The 25,656-nt window shown below is 34.1% G+C and overlaps 1 protein-coding gene across 10 annotated transcripts in view; it reads right to left on the reverse strand.

Moving 5' to 3' along the window:
• Window positions 1-25,656, reverse strand: part of NBEA (neurobeachin) — a 499,111-nt gene that overhangs the window by 238,394 nt on the left and 235,061 nt on the right. For all 10 annotated transcript variants that reach the window (XM_069882400.1, XM_069882331.1, XM_069882372.1 and 7 more), the window contains 2 exons: window positions 17,590-17,651; window positions 6,320-6,384 (listed from right to left, as the gene is read on the reverse strand). In XM_069882400.1, the coding sequence (XP_069738501.1) occupies window positions 6,320-6,384; window positions 17,590-17,651 (127 nt within the window). The remainder of the gene's footprint in view (window positions 1-6,319; window positions 6,385-17,589; window positions 17,652-25,656) is intronic.

Below are 25,656 nucleotides of genomic sequence, written 5' to 3' on the forward strand. Positions count from 1 at the left end.
ACACAGGGATCTGATTTCTAGCAAAAGGCAATGATGAAGAATTTACTAAATGTTTGAAATTACAGCATGCAATGACCAGCTACTGGACTACAACATGAGCACATTGGCAAGATAAACTTCATGGAGGGTAACTATTAATGCTTCAGAAATGCCACAGAAACTGTAACAGATTCAGTGAAACTCAGAGTTGCCTACAAAGAATCTATTCCACTCCTCTTGAAGATTTTCTATTTTGCACAAGAATTTTCTAAGTTGAGAAGAATCTATCTCATTGAAATAGTGATTATACAGTAAGCACCCAAGGCCAGCAATTACAACTGAGATTGTATCTTATAATTACCCTCCCTTTTGTGATGAGACTGGATCAGGCAAAAGTAGAAGGTCAGAGATGCCTCAAGCCCCTTAACGGATCTAAGAACTCCACCTATACTGATCCCACAAGTATATAGATGGTTACCCTAGTAAAGAATATGAGATGACATAGAAGAACATCTAACAGGGAGCTCAAGCTCATGCCTCATCAGGAGCAAAAATACAGACATTCAGTGCCCACTTTTACAGAAGTATCTATGACAGGAACCCTCTACTGATGGAAGATGACATTTCAGATGAATTTCCATAAAAGAACCACTCAGAGCTGATAGAAGATTCCAAAAGTTACACTTGGTGAGGGTGACAATACAGCAACAGAATTTTGTTACATCTATCAAAGACAGAATAATCAAACACCTTTGTTCTTATTTATATATTGTATCTGAGTGCTACTATTTCCTCAGTGCTGTTTTCTGCCTGAATTTGCCTATGCTGTATTTTACACATCAAACTGGAATCCTTTGCAAGTTGTTCTGGGAACCCTCAGCTACGTAACATCCATGATATATGAAGACCAAGTATCTTGTATTCCTGGATGATTCATATGAGATGATTCCTGCTATCAAGATCATTGTCGAGACAGAAACAAGGAATGGCATCCTTACTATTCTTCTTAGATCCAACAGCTAACAAGTTCTTCAAGAGATACTGAGGGATACAACTGTAAATGAACATCATAAATCAAATACAGTAAATGGCACTGTCGATGTATCTTTTAACAAAAGGCCTGAAGATTTAAGTATTACAGACAGTGAATAATGACTGTGAGCTCATTTACCACAAACTAAACATAACAAAACTGCCAAACTGCAACAGAGGATGTCCAAAAGAAAATCCGCTGCAGTTACCCAACAGTCCTAGTTGAGGTAACATGGAAAGAATGTAAGTCTTTATTAGCCCCCTTTCAGGACTTAATCAGCAATTCATCTAAATTTAAACAAACACAAATTTCCAGTACATTTAAACATTCTGCTACTCTTTCCAGGAAATTAGTGAAAACTCTCAACAGAAAAAGATTTAAAAGAAAAAAGGTCTCCTGTGAATTTTAAGTATGCTTGGAGGTCTAGGTAGATGGATATGCACAAGTATATATTTTCATGGCTAAAGGCAGAAACCAGACTTAGGTACAATGATGAAGATAGAGAAACAGAGCTTACATTTTTAAATCTGTTATGAAATATAGCCTCACGTTTTCTCAAATTTATATTATGATCAGATTACTCCTGCTGTTTAAAAAAAGGAAATTCTGTAAAAATCTAAAGGAAATTACTTTAAATGAAAGTAATCGCTTTAAAGACAAGACCATCTCTTTAAAGAAGTGAATGTTGTGAAAACAAAGGGAGAAGGAAATGGAAGATGAAGACAGTAATACAATTCTGAAAGGCTAATAAATAATGATCTGTAACATCCACCCGAGATAATCTGCCTGTCAATGGCAAAAAGGCAGCGTACAACCAGTTAACCACAATCCTTGGAGTCCATTATGTATGCAGTCTTGTACCTATTTAGTTGTCCATCCATTCAGAATGTAGTGTTCTAACTCTTTGATACATGAGCATTGTGGGACACAGTATGGAAACCTTGCCAGTGTTGGGGTAAATGATGTTCACTGGTCTCCCCATCTCCACAAATCTAGTTGTTTCATTATAGAAGGTAAACAGGTTGGTCAGAGAGGGTTTAGCTTTTGAAAATCCATGAAGACTGTTTTCAATTGCCTTCTCCTTCCTGCAGCCAGAAACGTGCTCCAAAAGAACTTGCTACATGGGGACAGAAGAAAAGTTGACCAGCTGACAGTTCTCTGACTTTTATGGACTACTTTGAAGATGGTTGCAATATTTGTTTTCCTCCAGGCACCTTTGGCTTGCCCCAGTTTCCTTATCTTTTCAAAGGCATTAGTAATCATCCTTGCAGGAACTTTCAGTACCTCTGGATGGACCCCATCAGGTATTATGAATATATCAGGCAAGTTGTTGCAGTCCTTATCTACTGTGAGTACTTTTTCTCCTTCAACCCTTCTACTTAAGAAATCTTGGTGAAGACTGACGCAAACAAGGTATTGAACATCTCAGTCTTACCTGTCACTATATCATCCATCCCATTCAGCAACAGACCACGTTACCCTTGGTCAGCCTTTTACCACTAAGTAGCAGAAGCTTTTGTTGCCCTTGATACCTCTTCCAAATCTCATTTCCAGTTGAGCATTGGCGTTCCTGACAACATTCCTTACATGTTCAAGCAATGTTTCTAAATTCCTCCTTTCTAGCCTGCTTCTACTTCCACCTCCTATGTACCCTTTTTGCATCAGAGGTCTACTATGATTTCCTTGGATAGCCAAACTGGCCTCTCTCATCTACTTTTTTTTTACTTTTCTCGCACTTGGATGATGCTGTATTTAAAGGCCTGCCACTTTTTCAGAGCTTCCTTGACCTCCACATCTGTCTCCTGTGGGATCCTGAATAAGTTAAAATCTGCACTCTCGAAGTCTGTATTCTGTATTCTCCATCCTCATGTCCCTCAGGATCTTGAATACCACTATTTTATGGTAAGTACAGACAAAGATGTAATTAATTACCACATCCAAAACCAACTCTTGCTTGCTAGTGAATAGCAGATCCAGCTGTGCGTCAGTCTTGGTTCATTGTGTATCAAGAAGTCATCCATAGCACCCTCCAGGAGTCTTCTTGACTGCATGCATCCCACCTTGTTGCGCTTCCAGAGGATGTCAGGAGATCCCCACAGAATTAGGGTTTGCGATACAGGTACTTCCTCAAACTGTTTAAAGAATGCTTCTTCCTTTCCCTTACTGAGAATGGGTGCTCTGTAACAAGCTCTCACTATGTTGTCGCCCTTACTGGACTCTCCTCTCATCCTGCATCAAGTTGTTAACAAGACTGTCATCCATCCATGCCACTGAAGAACTCCATACATCCAAGTTGCTCCTTCACAGAGAAAGTAACACTCCCTCCTTGCTTTCTCTGCCTGTCTCTCCTAAGGAACTTGTATCTGTCCATCGCAGCATTTCTGTCATGCAGGGCAGGCAGTCCCATGAAACTTCATTCATTCCAGTGACATCACTATTTCATGATTGCATGTGGAGTAATTTGTGCTGCTTGTTTCCCAAGTTGAATGCATTTGCGTACATACTTACTTGAGGTGGGTGCTCCTATCTCATCTCCTGCTTTTGTGACATTGCACCCTTTTCTTTTGATCTTGTCCGCTACCACCCTACTTAAATGTTGTAATCTCCCTCCCACAAAATTACTAAAGAACTCTTTCCATGTCTCCTTTTACAGCCAACATTGCGGATGCATCCAGCTCTTAAATTAAGAAGTCCACTTATGTCTATACTCTAATGCAAATCTGATATCCTAATTAATATGCTACCAGTGAAGCCCTTGATGTGTGATATTCTCAACATCAAATATTCATAGCATGAAACTGATTAAAAAGAAGCATAAAGTTCAAGCATATCTCTAAATCTTTCAGGTGTATCTATAGACAGTGTTATTTTACAATTCCAAATTAAATATCTTTGCATATGTTTTCCCTGAAAGCATTAATTTAAATCTGTAGACAAGATACTCTTGTTATACTAAAAACTGCTACAACAGTTCCTATTGTTAGAAAGCTGAATCAGTGTGTTGGTAAGCTGAATTCTACAAATATCCATCATTCAAACCTTCCTAACAAAACATTTTCTAAAACAAGAAAAAACAGAAACAAATACAGTAAATCAACTGATTTAAAATGAAAGTGCAATTTATTAAAATGACAGGAATATAGATGTGATATATTTTTTTTAGCTACAACTAAACTGAAATATTCATTTCTAATGAAGTCAAATATCAGAAAGACACTCAAATTATCTCAAGAAGAAACAACAAAAGTTAGCTGCTCAGAAAATCCCCTTATAGCATCCATATATTAAAACAAGATGGGCATAAATGAAGATATAAAAGATCTTGCATATAATCTACCTTTTTCTTCAAGTAATGATTGAATTAAAGTATTAAAAAAAAGGTAGATTTATACTAAGGTAATATTTGAAGTCTCAAAACCTTACCCAGAAAGTCCTTCAAAATATTCTTAGTCTTCATTTTTCTTTTAATAATTTAAAATTCAATCATTATTGCACAGCAATTATATGCAATTTTACATCCCATTAACCCTACTTTGTTTTAATTATAAAGATCCTTTGTTAGATTCCTTTAAATGATCCAGTTTATAATTTCAGGTTATCCTAGGGAGTACTTTAATTCAGCTGCACATTCATCAACTGTTTATGTCCTGTTAATTGTTGACAACTGCACAATTGCATTCTCTAGCTATGATTGATGAATTGCATTCACAAGTTTAGCTGTTAAGCAGAATAAATATTTATAACAATTTCCAGTTAAAGGATTGTTGTTTTTCTACCCAAAAGGATAAATTAAAAATGCATGGGCTGATTGCAGAGCATTCTAGTAATGCACAGAAACTTGTTCCAAAACACCTTTCTGACAAAACTATACAGAGGAGCACTTGTCTAAGGGCAGCTTGATCAGACATTCCTTTGATTGGATTTAAGCAGCAGTTCTTAAAATATTGGGGTTTTTTTTTGAAAAGTTATTTTTACATGGGAGCAGAGGTTCCACAGATATCTTAATACCTGACTGCTAAAATTATGCAGACATGGGATTTGTTAAGAGTGAGAATGTTATCAATAACAAGCATACAAAATATCTGAACTCACTTGCTGGATTGAGAAAATAAAAGGGGTCAAAATGGGATTCTGCATTGCCATCTGAGAACACAAGCTTACTATAATTATGCAGTCTATTACCATGTAATATTTGTAATATTTTCTATATTATGTGCAATACATTACAAGCCCTATTACGGTGCAAACTCACATTGCTGTCTCATATCAAGTAGCATTTTCAATAGACTACATTTCTAACTGCCATATAGCAGTGTAAATTCACCAAAAATTACGTATAAAGCTACACATTCCATTTTTTCCAGATACTAGTGTTTGTATATTCCCATCTCTGATGTTTTATAATCTTCCTTTTAAATGAATGCTTGATTTAAGCACTGTAATATCAGCTAGACAAGAAAAACCTTATAACAAAGAGAAGATCTGATACTTTACTATTTGTAATGACACATTATTAGTAAATAAAAGAAACTACATACATTATGACAAAATCTTTTCAACAGGTGTATTGCTATATATTTTTTTTTTAAAACTGCACATATCCAGACATCTAGATTCAAATGGATTTAACATACTGGGCAATACAAATCACAGGCACTATACAAGTGTCTCCATTTGTCTTTTGCATTCCACTACTACGAAGGCCAAAGAGTTCCCCTTTGCTGCTCAGCTTGCTGGCTGCATGTACTGACAAACAGTGCACAGATTAGAAAATATAAACAGATACAGTATCAAAAATTACTTGAGGACTGACAATAAAGTAACTTAACGATTTGTAAAAGCAAGGTACCACTTATAATGTGCTGCATGTTTCACAGGACTCTAATTGGACCAGAAGTTCTAGATGAAATAATTCCTCATGAATGGGTAGTATGGGGAAGGGCATCTGTACAGTGAATGCTCTGCTCCTAAAACAGATGTAGCAGCAGATGGGTTTACAGATTGGGATCCCTGGACTGCCTGGGCAAAACAACCTTGCTGTTCTGGAAAACGGTGGTTCAATTTTCTAAACAAACCCAAACCTATATACAGTTCACGGGAGCTTTATTTCATTATGTCAATAAAGAAAATGCTCATAATTCACACATTTTCAAATTAAATATTAGCTATATAAAGTATCTATACAATAAATTTCTTAATCAAAATGGCCTTTTGACAATCTTTTTGGAACAGATGGTGAGGAAGTATTATCACCCAATGGAATAAAAGCAAAATGACTACTTGTTCAAAAGCCTTAAAATTAATTACCTTCCTTCATTGATGAGCTCAATAAATGCAAGTCCTGCATTCTTCTGAATAGAATTTTGCCATTCCTAAGAAGATAAAATATAACATGATCAAAACCCAAAGACTTTAAACCACATTTCTGAAGCTGATCCTGACGATTTCCCAGAAAGCCTGAATTTAGGCTGAACATCTTAATTTAATGCTTTTCTTCCCTCCAACCCCCCAAAGAAGAATGACCTAATCATTTAAAAACTATAATTTGTTATGATTTTCAAATAAATTTTAGGTGGTCATGTTTTCTGCTTCATCCTTAAGTAAACTTTAATTTCCTTGTACAGAGAACATGAAAACTCATCTTGTTTCTCCAGTTCATACAGTGGCCCCATGAACATACTAAGTGCAACAAAGTATGACAGCAGTCATTTCTTCACTTTGCTTTACTGTTACTCCTTGTACTTTTTATCATACATGGCAGGCAATAATCTGTACCATCCATCCTTCCTTGAGTTCAGCCTTTGTTTCTTCCCCATTATACGTGAAAACAAAACCAGTTGCTACTTACAAACTGAGTTTTCAAAATGCTTTTACTATTAACATGGATTTCCAAGATAAACTTTTAAAACTGATTTAAACTACCTAGTAGGTATTAAAAGACAACAACTTTTATGTCATGTACCACTAAGTAAGAAAATTCTCACTGCAACACAGCTTTTTGCCATACAATACACTGTCTCTATGATACCAATAGACTTTTGATACTCAAGGTGAAGAAAGCTCATCTCTCTAGCACATAAAGATTACCTTCTTTTGAGATAATTCCTTAAAAACTTTCTTTAAGAGTAATAAATGTTTACTTTTCATCATCATTCAGAAAAAAATCAAAATAAATTAGCTGCATTACATTACAGAGAATTTTTTTTTTTTTTAATTATGAGACCTCATGTTATAAACAAGAATGGGCAGTGGGAGTTACGGAATTCTGTAAATTATGATTTACATTTCTTTTTTCCCAGGACTAAAAATTTAAGCAGAAATTTCCAATGCTTGTTTCCCGATAGGGGCAAAAAAGACAGCTTTGCACAAAGAAGGAAATTTTTCCAAAGAATAATTATGAGAATAAGTCATTAATCAGCAGGGTGCTTCTTATTGATCCAATGAAAATTCCCAGATTTGAGAAAGTCATGCATCTTAAAAAAAACTCAAACAATAATCTTGTAATCCCGTTACACTGAACAGGTGAGTCCTGATTATGGAAGATGGGATATTAGAACTCAGACCTCTAGCTTATGGGCTAGAAAACCATTGTTACAGGTCTTTTCTTCAGTGTTGTTTTGTTCTTTTCCAAATCCAGTAACTGAAGCAAGACTAACAATCTGATTTTTGGAAGCAATCAAATCATCTTGGTATATTACAAAGTCTGAGAAACTAAGAAGGAAAATATTCAATTTCCTAAACACAAGCACACAGTGTCACTTTAAGAAACAATAGTCTGGGTTAAAGGTAGTACGTGAGGTGTAACATTATTTTTTTGCTTTAATCAGAGCCTTTTATTGTACACTATAAAAATTCCTATTAGCATTTTTGAGATGTTTTTTTGCGCCATGGCTGCTATGACTTTGGAGTCAGGAAAGCAGAACTGGCTGACTAGAACACAGGAAAGAAGTCGAAAAGAGAGAAGGAAAAAACCCAAAGCTTCCTAAGACAAGCAGAAGAAGGTATGCTAATTATTTTTTAAAGAGAGTAAGGGTCTATCTGTGTCTGCAAGAGACTAAGAGATTCTTGCAAGTCTTTTGTCACATCTTCCTGCTAAGTGCGAATGTCTCAGATACTGTGAGACATCCTAAATGGCCAACTGGATTTTATGTGAGATATCTTAAGGTACCAAAGAAGCCATTGGCCATGTATGCAGAACCAAACAAATCTCTTATTATGTCTCCATAAGCAGAAAATCTCATCAGTTTATCCAAGGTAATTATTAATGTTAAAAGTGTGTGAAACCTGCCCAAATATCTACCAAACCCTAATGGAAAACACAATGAAGTAGAGCCAGAGAGAAATCATGATTCATGGTTCATACATTGCTTCACTACAACCTACTACGAACTGCCAACTCTTCACTAATCCACAAATAAAGGAACAATAATTAATCTTTCAATTTCCCCTCAGATTTAGACATAATTTAATGTAACAGATTCCTGATTCTGAGAGGTGAATTGTACTTGTGAAGAGGCACCTAGGGGTTTGGGTTTTTTCCAGTTTCATTTGAAAAGACCCAAAGAATAAACTGAAATACTTGGACATGCCAGTTGCCTTTGCAATGGCCAATTAGATAACTGTATGCACTTCAAGAACTGGGTTAAGATGCAGAGTTATATGCTTAAAGAATGTGCAGCAATTTTGTTTATGTTATGTTAGATTTCCCAGAAAATCTCTCACACCTTCAAGATGCAAGAAACAGAAAGACAAACACCAAATGTGATGGACACAGTGATTACATTATAGTCTAGCAGAATCATGACACATTTGGTTATTAGTAACTAAGTGCTTGAATGACTATGCTACATCAGGTGTTTTTTTTCCTTTCAGATCATTATGTATATTTTCTTATTCTCTAACATTCTTACAATTTTTACATCCGAGTGATTCAGGTGTAGTTCATATCCTAAATCTTCTGGTCCTTAAAAGAAAAGCTGGAGGACTTTCCTATGTCTCAAAAATGCTGATGTCAATTACATGCTGAAGTTACAGGATATTTTAACAAAATAATTTATCAGAGAATTGCTCCTATACAAGAAGAATGCATTGACCTTTCTTCTTTTCAGGCTCCTGCTTGTTAGGGCAGTGGCGATGACTATTACTGCCAGTAGTGCACCTCTCAGAACAAGGTAGGGTGCAGAAAACTTGGGGATAGAGGCACATTTAGAGACTAAAACACAGTATTCAAGAATGATAACACATCACTTCTTTGTACAAAAACCAGAATGAAGATATAACATTTAATTTTAAACTTTATTCATGTTGAAACCTGATAAAAAATTGTCTTCATACAAAATAACTAAACGATCAGTTTTTAGACATTCAGTTCAATTACTGTCCAGTATGACTATGCTCCAGAATATTTATATTATGCAAACTTCTACTGAAGATATAAAAAATGCACTAAACTATTAGGATACTGGCAATTGTCACCCCCTGCCCCCACCTAACTTGTCCTTCTCCTCTATTCTGTCATTGCTTGAAAAGCATCACTGCATTCAGAAACCATCAGTACATGTTCTCTGACAGAAGGTTCCTGTTATGAAACTATCCATGCAGAGGAGGACAGGAGATGAACAAAACTAGGATGAAAGTAAAAGGTTAAAACTTCTAAATAATGAACCATAACACAGGAGAGATACTACTTGTAATTCAGGGTTTTTTTTCTTTCAGATCATTATGTGTATTTTCTTACTCTCTAATATTCTTACAATTTTTACATCTGAGCGTATTTTCCTAGTCCTATAATATTCTCCAATCCTCAGTACCCTAAAAAAAAATATTAACAAATTTAGCAGTATGTTAAATTGACGCCGGAAAATTTGCACAGGTTGAAGAAACAAAAAAGAAACAACGAGGCTTACCATGCTAAGAACTTTTTTCAGTTCCTATTATACTTCTTCCCAAATTAATACTTGCTTACAGTATTTTTTAATTTTTATTTATGTTTATTAGAAAATATCTTCTAAACAAATAAATAATAAATATGACAAAATATCATCATAAAAAAGTATAGTGATTCTCAGACTTTTCGCAATATACATGGGAACTCTCACCCTTTCTAATTCTTGCACAAAATGTTACAATTGTGTCACAAATTAAAATTTTCTTAACAAACTACAATTACTGAATGGATGGATACCTGGCACTACAGGTGCCAGTATCTCGATCAATTCTAGCTTCTTTGGAATTCTATCTTCTCCATGTCTTAAACTAAGCTGAGTATTTTATTTTTCTTTCTGATATATTCAATAGTTATTGAATTGTCTGGTATTAGATATCAACTCACTTGATATCTCAATTCTTCAATTCATTGATTTACTAGAAGTTTCTTGAGACAAATGAAATTTTGTTACATTGACTCTTTTCTTGCTGGACCCTTGAATATGTTTGGAGAAAAGTCTTGTATGGAGTCGAGCAGGTGCTACCATTTATCAGAATAAAGAAGAGGAAATTCTATAAAAATGTGTTTGCAATTCACAACAAACCTGCAATTTAGCTTGGGTTTGACCTCCATGTTTGGAAGTTATCTTCTAAAATCACCAATAACTTACATTGCTTCACTTAAGAGGAAAGACTCAAAAGGAAATATTACAAGATTAAAGGACTGTTTCTTTATGGAAGAAAAACATGTCCATTAAAGGTAGGTAAAGCCAGAAAAACCTACCGATTTCAAGATACAGCATCATAAATTTTTGAGCAGGTTAGTAACATTTTTTTGAGGCTATTATGTTGTTTTTAAGACCATAGGACCATCCCTACCATTCCTAAGAGAATTGAGCTAAAGATATTTGCTTCATAAAACCTTTCGTTACTGTTTGGAATGTGAATCAGATCTAATGATTCTTCAGATACTGCCTTTATCCTTCTCTAACATTCACATGTATACTGCTGGTATAAGATAAATAAAATGTATTTTTGGTCTACCCTTTCAAGTAAATTTGGGATCAATTTTAGGATTTTATGATGGATCAGCCATTTAAGAAGTGACCATTTCCCACAACAGGGAAGTTGCAGAATGTCTGATGACATCCTCCTGGAAGGCAAATCTGCAAGTATTGAAATACATTGGGCTTCTTGCCAAATCACAGGAGTAAAAGCATGTGAAACTTTCACAACAGTATATGTGACTATGACTTTACCAATGCATCAAATGTAACAGGAAGTATTACATTTCACTTTCACAGGATTAAAGCCTCATTTTTCCTCTCTTTTCTTGACTTGGATTTGCCTTCTTAGAAATACACAGATCCATTGCCCTTCCGATCACCTGTGGTAATCAGCCAATTTATCTTCAAAATGAAGTAAAAATTTGCCAGAGGAACATTTCACTGGTATCTTATAAGAAAAGAGAGAAAAAAAATTCTACAAATAATACCAGGGAAATGGACATATTTATTTAGATGATACAATATAAGTCTTGATCACCCTGTAGAAATTCTGCATATCTTCTAATGCAGACAGAAGACATGCTAGCAGATAGCACACATCTCCATAACTTCTAGAGCTTACTTCCTGTTTGGAAAAACTGCTCTTCATTTAAGAGAAATAATAAAAAAAATATTAAAAACATGTGTTGTTATGTATGGCTATTAATCCTAAAAGTCAGTCCACTTATTACTCAACCAAACTTTGACATTAGGGGTGGATAACTAATTTGAAGTCTTCCAAAACACACCATTAGAAAGAAGACTTTCTGATATACAGAAAACTCACATTGTCTCTTTCTATACATATATATAATGAAACCTTCCAAACTCATGGTGTATTTACTTATAATAATGGTCTCAAGTAATGAGGTTGTGCACCCATTCTCAAGGCCTTTAAGAAATACCAGCTGACATTTCTGAGTTTCTAGTTGTTTTTTTGTGATCTATGAACCTTGTTAATTGTAGGTGACTTAATAGAGAAGTTGGGAGGGGGGAAGACACCTTGCCATATTAGGATACAGGGGAAGTACACCTTATAGTTTTCTCATAATGCCTGTTTTACCATGAATTCAGAAGAGATTCAGGTCAGCATCCCACTGATGTGTAATAAATGTACTCGTCAACATTTTTTAACAAAAATACTCTGACAAGGACAGGCAAGAGAAAAGAGCAAGGACTAGGAGTTCCTTGATGACTCTAGTGTAAGAAAGACATTGAAGAAGAGATCTAACTTACTACTAAAGACAAAACACAGAATTAGTTTTCTGAGTATATGGAGATCTGAAAGGACATCTCATAGAAAGTAAAATTGTCCAACAAGTAGGAAAGAATACACTGATGGTTCCCATTTGAAAGTCAGATTACAAGAAACAGATGGCCAAGAGATGAAGACTGAGATTGGGCTGGAAGACATTCTGCACATCTACAAGGAATTAATGCAAGAAAATTCTCTGACACTCCTTTAGTTTAAAAAAAAAAAAATTACAGAAAATACAAATAACACAAAAACCTCCACCCACCCCAGAAAAATAGAGTGAAAAAAAATACAACAGAAAAGGTTTCCCCTGTAGCTTGTACTGGAGTTCATTTCTGCTTTAGGAAATTACACTAAGTGTGTATATCAACCTATCTGTATAAAGGCCATGTTCTGGATTATGAAGAGCCCAAAATCAGCACTGGAACACAAGCACATGTTTAACCGCACCAGATTTGATAATGGATAGGGACATAGTAGAAATGTTTCTACCTTGCTGGACCTTCATATAGTCTAAATAGGATGACAATATTAGAGAAAGTACTCCAACTACAAAGACTTTATTTACTGAACTTAAACTTGAGTTTGTGATAAAAAGTAAAGTTACCAACCCTCAATTTGCAGCTACACAACCGACATTTTTTAACATCTTTCTAGTGCTTTGTTCAAAGTATGACAAATTGTGTGATTTTTTTTTTGTTGTTTATTTTAACTTATTTCTCTCCCATCAAATGCCAACATTCCTTTTATTTTCTTGACTGCCACAGGAGCAGTCTTTCCTTTCTACAGTCCAAAGCATCCTACTTGCCACCTGCCATGAACTATTGCTTTCATGGCTACTCTAGAAGTATAATCAGTTAAAAACTACTATTTTTTTTAATCCACAGTTACTTCTTATTTTGAAGTGGCTTTACTATTTTACTATTAGAGGCAGAGATCTGAATTCACAGCTTGCTGCCATAATGTCACAAGTGGCATTTTCAGTCTTCTCTTTGCTCCCAGATTTGCAGTCCTGAATCCTTTCCTTTAAGTGGCTCTGGTAGCTTTTGAACTAGGGTCTCAGCCAGTTTAACCTACTAAACCAGGAAACAAATGTCTGAACAGTTTTCAGATGTGTTTGTGAGTTAGTCTTATAAATATCAGCACTGGCAAAATAGTGGGATTAGCAGAGAAGAAACTTCAGGACATAAACATGTAAGAGATCCAGAACTTTGTTGAGATAACTGTTTTCAAGATATGCTGGAAAAACAGATTACTGAAACAATGAGTTTCTGTCTGTTTGCATGTATCCTTCCCTTCTACATTTTATTTCGATTCAGAATTTTGTAGTGATAAGCTATGTAGCATTCTCTTTTCCTAGTCACACCGGTAGAAATACAGATAGTGGAGAATCCAACAGGACTAATGGGAAAACATGGCCATCGGTAAACATCCAACTTGTTTCATGACTGAGAAAAAGAAAGATTGAAAAATTACACCTCCATAGGAATTTGCACAATTGACTTTAAATTTATAACTAAAATTTTATGAGACCAAATTTCCTAGGCAATATATATAAAAAATACAAGTGGTATGAGATAAAGCTCCTTTGGGACAATATCACTCAGTTTCAGCAGAAGCTGTATCCCCAAGGAGAAAATTTTGCAAAAGATCTGGAAATAATTAGAATCTATTATAGTGTTTCAGCTGGGAAAGAAAAAAAGAAAAACTAAGAAAAAATAATTGAAATCTAAATCTGATGTAAGAAGGAATGGCACTGTAAAAATTAATGTATTTTTTTTAAAAAATGTATAGTTTATAGAAGAAGTCTGCCACTTCAACAGCAACACAGCTGTGACATGCTCAACAAGGCTGATGGAACAAAGACTGGCTAATCAGACACAGATCTTGTCAAACATAACACATCTTCATCCGTTTTATGTTAAAATGGACTAAATCCAAATGAAAATGCCTGCTTTATGAAAAGTGAAAATCACTATATCCTTATTATCAATTATCTAGAAAAACAATTTCAATTACTTGGATGTGTGCTTTTGGTTTATATAAGAAATAAAGACAATAAAGCCTTCAAATTAACCTAAATTTTAATCTAGTGAAGTAGGTGATACTATAAGAAATAAAATGGGTGCAGTGAAGCAAGTTACAGTACAAGAGAAAGTCTGAAAATACAAAGAGTAGAACTTTTTGTTCTTCCTCAAACCCACAAATGATGCACTATCGCTACAGGAGTTCCTTTAAACGTATTTTTCACAGAAACTCCAAATTCCTTTGGGGGAAAGGCTTGATTGCATATCCCTCAGACTCTAAAAGGCTGCCCATATGAACAGAATTATCCATGACATGTACCTTCAGACATTTGTAATGTGATATTTCATGTAAATTTAGACCATACCTTGGATGTGAGCCTCTGGCAATGTTGATTTTATTCAGGAGCTCAGATAAGAAAAAAAATTCTGACATCCTTGCTAATCTGTAGTCGTTAACATGGAATTTCCAACATAAAGAGCATAAAAGCATCTAATTTGCTGCAGCAAATGAAAGGAAAACAAACTTTGCATTTCCCTTTCCTTTTCAGTGTCTAAAGTTACTCTGCTCTGTGGAAACAAAATTGTACTTTTCAAAGGCTTTTAATATCATCATTTGTCTTTTGAGTGACACATTTCAAACTTCCTCACATAATCTGTAAAGTGTCATTCAATTTGAATATGAAAGATTTACCTCTTTAGGAAGAAAAGCCCTAGTTATATTATAATTATAAAAAACTGTGGCTCTTTACATAGCCTTTCCAGTCCATATTACTTAGTTTATATTATGGAAATACTAAGGTAGCACTATCACTTTTTTATTTAGAGATCAGTTATCCTCATTTGCTGTGGACAACATCTCCTAAACACCTAAGTTCTATTAGTTAGGCTGGATCACAATATTTATCTGTCTGCCATTCTCTTCTAGACATCTCATGTATCAGTATCTTTATAGCATTTACATCATGTTTTCTTTTGACAAATAGTTTTAAAACATAAATAGCAAAAAAACCCCACAAACTAGTGTTTGTTTTTTTCCTGCAGATGAATAGAACTGCTGACCTGATTGTTCCGTACACCTACAGGAACAAATACACAATTCTACACAGCTGCAGTTTACAGAATCAATCCTTCAGGGGTAAGGAAGGTGGGGGGAGGAGAACACAATTTGCACTACTACAGCCCCCTATTGACCAACTCCTGTAGAAACATTGAACATGATTCCACCAACAAGGTTACAGCATTAGCTTCTGAAGTACTTATAAATACATGGACGTCAGGATACAAAATCTTCCCTATACAGACGATAAGAAAACGACCCTTAAGTATCAGATGATGCATAAATCTAGAAGCTTCCAATTTCCCCAAGTAAAATAGATGGAAAATAGCTCTCCCAAGCAAACACTGAAGAAAATGAATAAGCATTCAAAAGTTGAAATGATTAGGCTCTTCACATAGTTTCAGGTATAAGAAAAGCTTATTTTTAAAATAGTCAGTTTTTTAAAAATCATAAATGATATGTATAAAAGTCATAAAAATAACAAATTGATTTAGCTGCATTTGCTACATAGCTTTACTGGGATGTCTAAAGAGAAAGCATTGCAGAAAGAGCTTAAATTTCTCTCTCTTCCTTTCAATCAATATTTGAGGCAAAGTTTCATCTCTAGGGCCCTTAATGGCAGGAATTCCTGGAGCCAGCAAATGAGTAATGTTAAACCTATGATTAGATGATGAGGCCATCAAAGACACTAGACCCTAATGCTACATTCCACTTTATTCCTGAGAACTGCAGTAAAACCAAAGGCTAGAGAAGAAAGGACTGTAAGTTATTCATTTCCTCAAGAAAATATTTCAAAAGCTGCTAAAAAGAAAAAAAAGTAAAAAGAAAAAAGGTTGCATGACATGAATATGGGGCTCAAAAGCCTTAATGGATCTTTTGGAATTTTCCTGGAACCCAGGACTTCACCATTAGGTAACAAATTTTTCAAGTGCCCTGCTGGAGAAGGTTTGAAGTTCAAACCCCACTGAGGATTCCTGCCAGGGATGTATTTTTCTTTTACTTTCCCTGCCCAATACCCACCGTGGCTAAAAGAGGGGGTTAAAAAAAAAAGGAAGAGCCAGAAAAAAAAAAGGAAAACAAGATTTAATGATTTCCTTATGACACAAGCTTGAAGAAATGCAACCTATGGACTGCAAACAGCAGGTAAGTTGGAACCCCCTCCCCCTAAATCAGTTGTTAATTATTTTCAGATAGATTCCTAAAAAGTAGATCTTAATTTCAATTATTCCTAGAAACTCATTTGTTTTCAGTACATTTTTTGTGCGTGTTATCAATGTGCAGCAATGAATGCTCAAGTAAACTGACAAACAAATAATTTTCCTTGGTAATAATATAACAAGTTAATCTGGGCATTTTATAATATAACTTAGTTTGTGTTTAACTGATATTATAAAACTGTGGGGAACTTGGTAACTTAAACACTGTTAATAAGTCTTTAGAGAAGTGTAAAAATTTGTGAGGTTATTTGGATTTGTTAGGCCATTATGTTTTTCATGCATTTTACAAAATGTGCAAAATTCTACAATGGTTGTTGGTAACTTTTTACTGGCAGTTTAAAGTAAAAGCTGTGCATATGAATTTAGCCAATAACACTTCTGACAAAGCTAATAAAATTAAAATTGAGATGTAAGCAATCCAAACAGTATGAGGAATTATTTTAGTTTAGAACAATTCACTTGTGAAAGCAAGTTAAAATGTTAATTGATTCAGAACCCATTACCTCTATGCTAAGGAAAAAAAATTAACCGCAGCATTTTAAAAATAGTAATACTCTGCTTCTGCCCGTTCCTGAGGACCACCTATGTCATGTTCCTCTTCTGTTTATATACTGATAACTATATAAAATATGCAATAAATTATGTCATGTATACCAAAAGTAATAAAGTCAACACAAAATAAGGTTTTAAAAAATTACTAGTACAAAGACAGATTTTTAACACCAATTTATGAAAACATTATTGTATTTACGTATTCCAAACAAGAACTGGCTTGGAAGAGAATGCATGCAAAGGAAAAGTTGCGTAATATATATCCACACACTGTTCAAAACAAATGCAAATATACATTGCATACCCTGTGAATATAGTGGCACTATGTAATGTACGAAAAAAAAATCCACAATTTCTATGCTACTAGAAAAGATTAATTTGTATTTTCTTGTATATAAATGGAAGAACGTAACAAACAGCAAGATAGAATTATTAGGCTGGCAGTAATCCAGCCCTTTGCAAAGAAACTAACCCAGTTAAAACCAGGGAATGTCTTACCTGTGAACAAAGCAGCATAACAAGTTCAACCACTGAAGTACTTGACTTCATACAAACCAGACCTGCAATAAATAGTCGAAAATTAATTTAAAAGATTGGTGATATTTAATTATTATAGCTCCATGGTTTCAGAAATTCCATATAATATCTGTGCTGAATATTTTTATCCCTCAAATTCACTGAAACAAGTTTCCAGCACCATTATCTGAGCGTTTCAGGTTCAAACATTTATATATTCAGTGTCAGATGCAATAATCTATATCAGGTTCAGGACAGAATGTTATTGAATTAGTCTTTTGGGCATTAAGCTCAGTTGACCATTTATATAAATATCTATCTATTGCATCCAAAGCAATTTAATATATGATAAACAATAAGAAAACAATCTTTGAAAACTAAGTCCTGCACATTCTTAAGTATAATTCAATCAGATATTAGCAGGTAGAGAGTAAGGCCTACTCTTAGAAATTATTTTAATTTTCATCTGCTAATTTATTTTACTGCAAATAAAAGCTTGAATATTAATGAAAGAGGTATTAATGTAAAAATGTATTTTTTATTGAATTTATATCACATAATTTGTAGTCTGTGTTTCTTAAACGTTGAATTATGCAGTGTAATTTTTACTCATTGTTTTGTACTTAATCTGAATAATTAATAACTAATAACATTGCCACTATTGTAAATACTTATTTGCAGCTTTGGAAATATAAATTTAAATTTCTGAGAAAGGAAAACATATCTAAATATTAAAAAGACGCATTGCAAAGAGACAAGGATGAAATCACACTTCTACTGAAGTTTTGATATCTAAAAATCATATAAGCAATGTCCATCTAAAAGTACTATAACCACCACTGATATCTTGGTTTAGGGCATGGAAACACTTCACTTGTGCTATACAAATGATAAATACACAAATACGCTTACAACTAAGGACTAAATAGGAAGCTGAAAAGCAAACTGATGTGCTTTTAGCAGGTTTCTAGGAACAGCGATTAGAGACAAAAGCACTCCTACACAATAGCACATATATTTATTGCGGGTAGGGGATAAATACCCTTTTGTGCCCATTTTGCTAACAACCCCATCCTTATTGTACAGTTACACAGAACAAGCTGTAAGAAGCCACAAGGATTCCATTCTATCAGATATATGGGCAGACAGTTAACTAATGAAATAAGAGGCAGATGTGCAAAGCTCATTTAGGGAGACAATTGCTGTAATTGATCAGCTATTCTCATACTCAAGTGCTAGAGGATCAGAAAGATTAATGGGATACTTATCACCTGCAGGCTACCTACACAGTTTGAAAGCTGACAAAGAAAACCCAAACAGAAGACTGAACTCTACAGTTAAGCCAATACAGGTAGCACAGACACATCAAATATTTTATCACAGAACGTTCTATGTTTTATTATGAATCCACCTCATATTCTGTAAAACTAAAAAAAAAAATAAAAAATTAAATCTTTTCTGTCATATGCTCACTTATCTCCTTTCACCATCACATGCACTAAAACATCATCAGGTCAAAATAATGCTCTTAGAAACATATTTCCATCCTACATCCTAGGTTTCTAAATTTGTATATCTTTACAATTGGGAATACTTACACACCTCTATACCTTCAAACAATATTTGGAAAGTTTGGAGCATGGATCAAGACGAACATGCCTAAAATGGCACAAGGCTAGGATAAGTACTCAGAATTATCATCCAGGTAACATCAGTGATGAGGCTTAATGACACAAATGCTGTATATATAATAAAACAAGAGTGTTTGGAGCAAGTGATAATTATCTTTGTGCAAAATTTTCTGTTAACAATAGTAAGAATTTTTATATAAAATAATTTTTAAAAGCCTGATGATTCTGTGGGCCTGATTAAAATGACCATCTGACCTAAAACTGAACTTTTTTTCCCTGTTTCTACGGACATCACTTGAAAACTTTCTGTATATAAAGTCTAATCAACTGCAAGCTTGGATGTAGCGTTCTATTGTTGGAAAGGAGAATTCAACTGATTTTGATGAAATTAAGGAAAAGAAAGAGGAGGATACAGAACTGACATCTGGTTAGCACATCAGGACATTCATTAGTTTATTAGTTGTATCTAGCTCTGTAATCGCATGCTGAAGAAACAAACACTGATAATAGCCATTAAGACCTCTCATAACCAGTAATATTCAAAACCTGAGTTCTAAGAGGCTGGTTTGCATGTCAAAAAGATATAAGTAACTATCTCAGAGACTGTAGTACTTTTCACATGCGAAAATACACAGGGAGATGAGAAAGCCTCAAAAAACCTCATGGTGTCAAAGATGGATGCAAGGAATACCCTTTGCAAGGAGCTCGGTCTACAGCAGAAATTGCGTGTAGCACTAGTTCATAACTAATTATAATTAATTACCAAAATCAGGAGTAGCCATAAGAGAAAATGGGGACTCCCATACATCTTGATGGATAGGAAGAAGGAAATAGAAACAGAAATACTTCCTATTCATCTCTAAATATTTATAACATATATTCCTTGAAGTAAAGCAGAATACAGAAATGTGAAATGTTCATAGCAAAGCCACTATTTCACATTCTAAGTTTCTTGCTTATCAGTCTCCTACTTCCAGTTCAGGGACTGCTTCCTCTCAAATCATATGAGGGAAAGTAAGGGAAAGTGTGTGCCCTCCCTTATAAGCTCTATTTCGTCTTTAGCTTCCAAAGGCTCCGTTTTTGTGTCTCTTGTGCTTCTTTACATTTTTCCTCATTCCTAACAGGACAGGAAAGATTTGGAATAAATAAAGACTTTTTCCCTGTTAAACAAAACACAATCTCCAGAGTTTACTGTCAGAGGTGGTGGGGAGTCAATAGCGAAGAATGATAAAAACATATCAGACCTAATAGAGGACAGATCAAATTCTGTCTGCTAGGAAATACTGCCAGAATGCAATCTCTCGTTTATGAAGATCTCACATAATCAAAAGCTGCAGGAGAAGTTAAGAAAGAATCATCATCCCTGTCCTGGTGAACTTATCCTACATAGATAAGAAAAAAGATAACTTGATAATCTTTTGGGTTTTAAATTTGTCTGATCCCCTGTTCTAGAAGTCTAGCTTAATTTCCTTCAGCAGACAGAGTATGTATTCTAACAGACAGAATAAAAAAAAAGGAAAAAAAAGGGAGAAAAAGGAGGAAGAAGATTTCCTGCTCCCATTTTACAGTCAGAAGAGAAGGCACAAAGTGGTATCTTCACAAAATCAAAAATAGAATTTGTAGCATAAATCTGAATAAACATCAGTTTCCTAAATCCCAAATGCAGTAACAACTGCATTTCTTCTTCCTTTTTACAATTTTGCAGGATTAGACAGAGATTTTTAGAATCTGTAAAATGTTCTTAGTTTTAAAATAATGAGAAACAAAAATGATAACCAGCTTTGGAAAATAATGGCTTCCCTGAGCCACAAATTTATTTTCAGTTCTGTTTCCCCCCACTTACTACAATGAGAAAAAGTATTGGCAATTTAGACTGAAACTGTTGCATGCATTCTTCAGCTGCAGAAATGTTCTTCGCATACCATCTGTATCAAATGCCATTAAAGAAGCTAATGCAATTACTAAAGTACAAGTGGATATTTCCTGCATGCAGCAAGGTTAAAGAGGTCATTGTTTAACTGAATGGAGTACGTGCTTTTTATATTTGCTGTTCTTAGTACTTTTCTTCATGGTCTATTCTTAGTTCATTAAATATAGCCATCAAAATTCAGCAATTTGATGGTAACAATGGCCACATATATGGATGCAAAAACTGGAAGCACCAAGTGCATGACCTTAGCTATTCTGGAATAGATGATGTATGCCTGGCAATTATCTTGAAATGTTCTGGTTTACTTGACTTCTTTTTCAATGTTCTTCTGTTGCCTCAAAGGTATGCTAATTATTTCTTTTCACTATGACTTATTAGTGTTTAAAGAAAGATTAATTTCAAGTATGCTATTCTAGTCATGCCTGTGGCATTAATGAAGTCATGAGTTCAAAACCTCGAAGTCACCATGCTGAACTAGTCAGTGTGAATTTCTATTTTGAAGAAATCTAACGTATGCTGATAAAATCAATTTTTTAAAAATTCTTATGAAATAAGATCACTGTTTTGAACTTCTTTTTATTATTATTAATACAATGTGTGTTTGAGCCTCAGTGAACACCACCATGATTTCATCTGTTCTTTATCAAGGTTTGCCTGCATTTTCTTTCAATTATTTTACTTTGTGTCAACTTAAAACCGTATTGGAGCTGGAATCAATTGTAATATTAGCAAAACCAAAAGTTAAATATTTTTAGTTTTTGAATATGTTGAGCTTAGATAAAAAGATGCAATTAACTGTACTTTAGAGCCTGCAGAAATCTTTGACTCAATTATAGCTTCTACTTATGTGAAAGTCTCAGGTATAGCTAAATAAAACGCTTAAGAAAGTTTAAGCCATTTGATCCAGTTCACAGAGAAAACATGCCTTTACTATTCCTGTACAGCATGTCATTGAAACTACAGGAGCTTTGTATAGAAAAAAAATGTTTATGACAAAATGAAGGCATGTTATTATATGCATTATTTTATTAACATACAAAAAGTATGCACTTAGAAATCAGCATAAGGTCCTAAAAATAGACAAAATAACCAGGAAATACTAGAACTCTCATTTTTAACTTGCATTTTTGACAGTTATTTTCTATTTCATCCTGATATAGTCTTCCATGTAGAAACAAAACTGTATTGTTTCAAATTGGTCTCTGTAAATACTGGTAACTCACGCCATGACATCTCTTCCCATAATCCCCACTGACTTCTATGCCAAGAGACAAATTGTGTCTCCATTTCTGATGGACCATTCCCTTAAACTCTGTTCAACATTTGTTAGGAATGGCACACCAAATTTTCAAGGACAATTTGTGCTGGTGATGGAAACTCAAGCATGTTTTGGCACTGACAGTACTAGGAAAAAAGTGATATTTTCATTGGAAATGTGAATTTTCCTTCAAGTTTATTTGTACTTGCAAAATGTCTTCCTCCTGCCAGCATAACCTTGTTGCAAATGTTTTCTTGAAATATTTTGCTAAATCCAATTTAGAATGAAAGAAATAAACTTTGGATTTCTTTCTTGACCATTAATTTTAATTACTTGGATAGTTTAAATCTACATCAAATGATAATATATGGCAGAGAGGGACTAGAGAAACCTAGATTCAAACTGATAGTTTTAACCAATTATCAGGTTGCTGGTGAGTTAACTACAGAACAGAAAAGAGATAGTATGAAGGGAAAATTAAAGACAAGTAAAAAAGTTTGAAAGTAAATGCTAACTAAGTAAAGCTATTAATTCAAATGACAGATGTTCCTACTCCAAGAAAAGCAATTATTAGAAAAAAGGTGTATATTAAACAGAACTTAATGTTTTGCAAGATCACACTCAGAACTGGTTTTTGAACCATATGTACATCACATATTTTGTAGACAGTTAAATTACTCTAATGATCTTTATTTATGAAAAGCAACTGTTGGCAAATATTCAGGAATTGCAGAAAGTCTGCAGATGGAAATCACAGTCATGGTGCAAAATAATTACAAGTCCACTTTTACTAGATGAATGGAAACACTATTCCAAAGAACACAGACACACTAAAATAACAAAGCCAGGTTTATAGGTTTAACAATTCCCCTCAGCAGCCCTGACTGGCAGTACACAACATCACCACCAACTCCAGGGACCATGAAGGATGGCTGTATTAATACTCCAGACCGTCCTTTGTATGGGTAGATATCCCTTACAGAGCAAACCAGTGACACCAAAAAAACCACGATGAATGTGAATTTGATCCAGTTCTTTTGTAGTTGATCAAAGCAGTTGTAAGATTTTTTGTTATGGTGAAAGATACTGTACAACATATGTCATACCTTTTATATGTGGTACTCAAAAGTCTAGTAAAAGGTATCTTCCAGGTTATCTAATAAAATACCTTTAAAATATTATCAGAAATCTTTAGAACTCATATCTTAGGATAATCAGCACAAATAAACACTGATAAGTCAACATGAAAAATAGATTTTAATCTGTTCAAACCCAACTCAAACAGTTCAGCCATTTCAGTCAAACTTGTAAAATAAAACAGATCTTAACAGTAAGATAATATTTAAAATAACAAGAATGCCATGCAACAGTTTCTTGAATTATTAAAGTAAGAAAGCCTATACTTCTTCACCACTACAGTTACTAAAAAGGAATCTAAATAAGGACTACAAAATATCCAGATGGAATCACAGAATGGTAAAAACCCTTGAGAGTATACCCACAGAGAGGGGATTTATTAGAATGTATACATGATTTACTTTTAAAAATTACAGACTTTCACACCGTAATCCCATGAGCTATAATGATATTGATAAAACTGATGATGGTGCCACATAACTGAAGAGTCTAGTCTTAAACCAATGTATAGAATTTTTGTCAATTTATCATTAGTGTTAATGGGATGCACAAATTCTCACTCATCAAATCAGAAGGAGATCATTTAATCTATAAATTAAAATCCACTACCATTGGTCAGTTTAAAATCTCACTGAAGATATTCAAAAGTGATTCAGTTTTTCATTTAGCACCATTTTCCTTGGCAAATGGTCCATTGGGATTTACTCAATATATGCATTTGTGTTTCTCCATTCTTCTCTTGAAACAGTATCTCTTTGGGTGGAACTGTTTTTAAATATCTGTTGTGGCATAGTGAGCTAACATGCTTATCTAATTGCTACACCAGGACAGATCTTAAGTTTATATCAATCTATCATGTATCAATTGAGAAATTGTTTATATTAAAATTAATAACAAAAAATTATTCTTTTCATAGAAAAGAATACAACACAATTGTTAATTATAAGAAAGCAATTCTCTGTTAAATTTAAGTGAAAAAGAATTCTTTTTGGAACAATTTGATACTTACTATGTACCAGAATTTAATTTAGAAACAAAATGTGTCTCCTTCCCTTCTAAAGTCCCCTTCTAGATAATGGGTCAAAATAAGCAAGTGAAAGCCCAGAAGAACTAAAAAATGAACTACACTTAGACAGAGGCTCTGGAAAATTTAAGCCTCTTATTTATCTAGAAAGCATCTCAGTGAAAACCATTCCATTTTTTTTCCAAATACACAATAGTACACAGTGAAACTTAAAATATGATCCTGAAAGTCTTCTGATTTCCACCTTTATCCTATGATTTTGCTCATATAAGTCGCTCAAAGTTGTGGCTGAATTTCTGCCACAACTGCTGCCCTGGATATTTTATTTCAATGGATGGAGTAAGAAAAAATAATGGAAAAAGTCATTAAAAAATAATGTAAAATGTGAAAAGTCGGAAGATTTTTCAAGTTCTGTCATGTGATACTTTCTCCATATGCTATTCCTTTCCTGATTAAGTTATTTTTGTGATTAAATTTTTTTTTTAAAATTACTAAATCAAAAAAATTGATACCAAAGAATTTGCCATGTACTCAATACATCTGTGAAAAAAACCAACTCTTCTGAGATTTCATGTTCTACTGATCCCAAATAACTTTCTTATTTAATTGAACAAACATCTACCCCTCCTTTCTCTTTTCATTCAGTCCTTCACCTCCTCTCAATAGGAAAGAAAGAAACACGTTTCAGAAGAATTACCTCAATAGTGAATTATTTCAAAGATCTATGCAAGAAGAAAAATGGGGAACATTAGTTTCATTAGTACAAGCAAATGTTTATACTTCATACCTTCACTACCTCTCTGACACTTTCTCTTCATCTGAAGAACCTTCTCCTATTCTTTCCAAAGCTGCCAAAGTGACATCCTGGACAAAATGTATCATAAGTATGATCCCAAATGCCAGTCTCTAGAATCCAGTATTGCAGAATCTCAGAATAGTTTAGGTTGGAAAAGACCTTTAAGATCACTGAATCCAACTCCATAACGTTTTTGCTGAAAATGCAACAAGGAACACGATTCAAATGTTATTTTTTCCTTAGTTTGAGGTTTTATTTTTCTCCTGAAACTTA

The sequence above is a fragment of the Phaenicophaeus curvirostris genome, chromosome 1 (assembly GCF_032191515.1).
Source record: "Phaenicophaeus curvirostris isolate KB17595 chromosome 1, BPBGC_Pcur_1.0, whole genome shotgun sequence".
Lineage (NCBI taxonomy): Eukaryota > Metazoa > Chordata > Aves > Cuculiformes > Cuculidae > Phaenicophaeus > Phaenicophaeus curvirostris.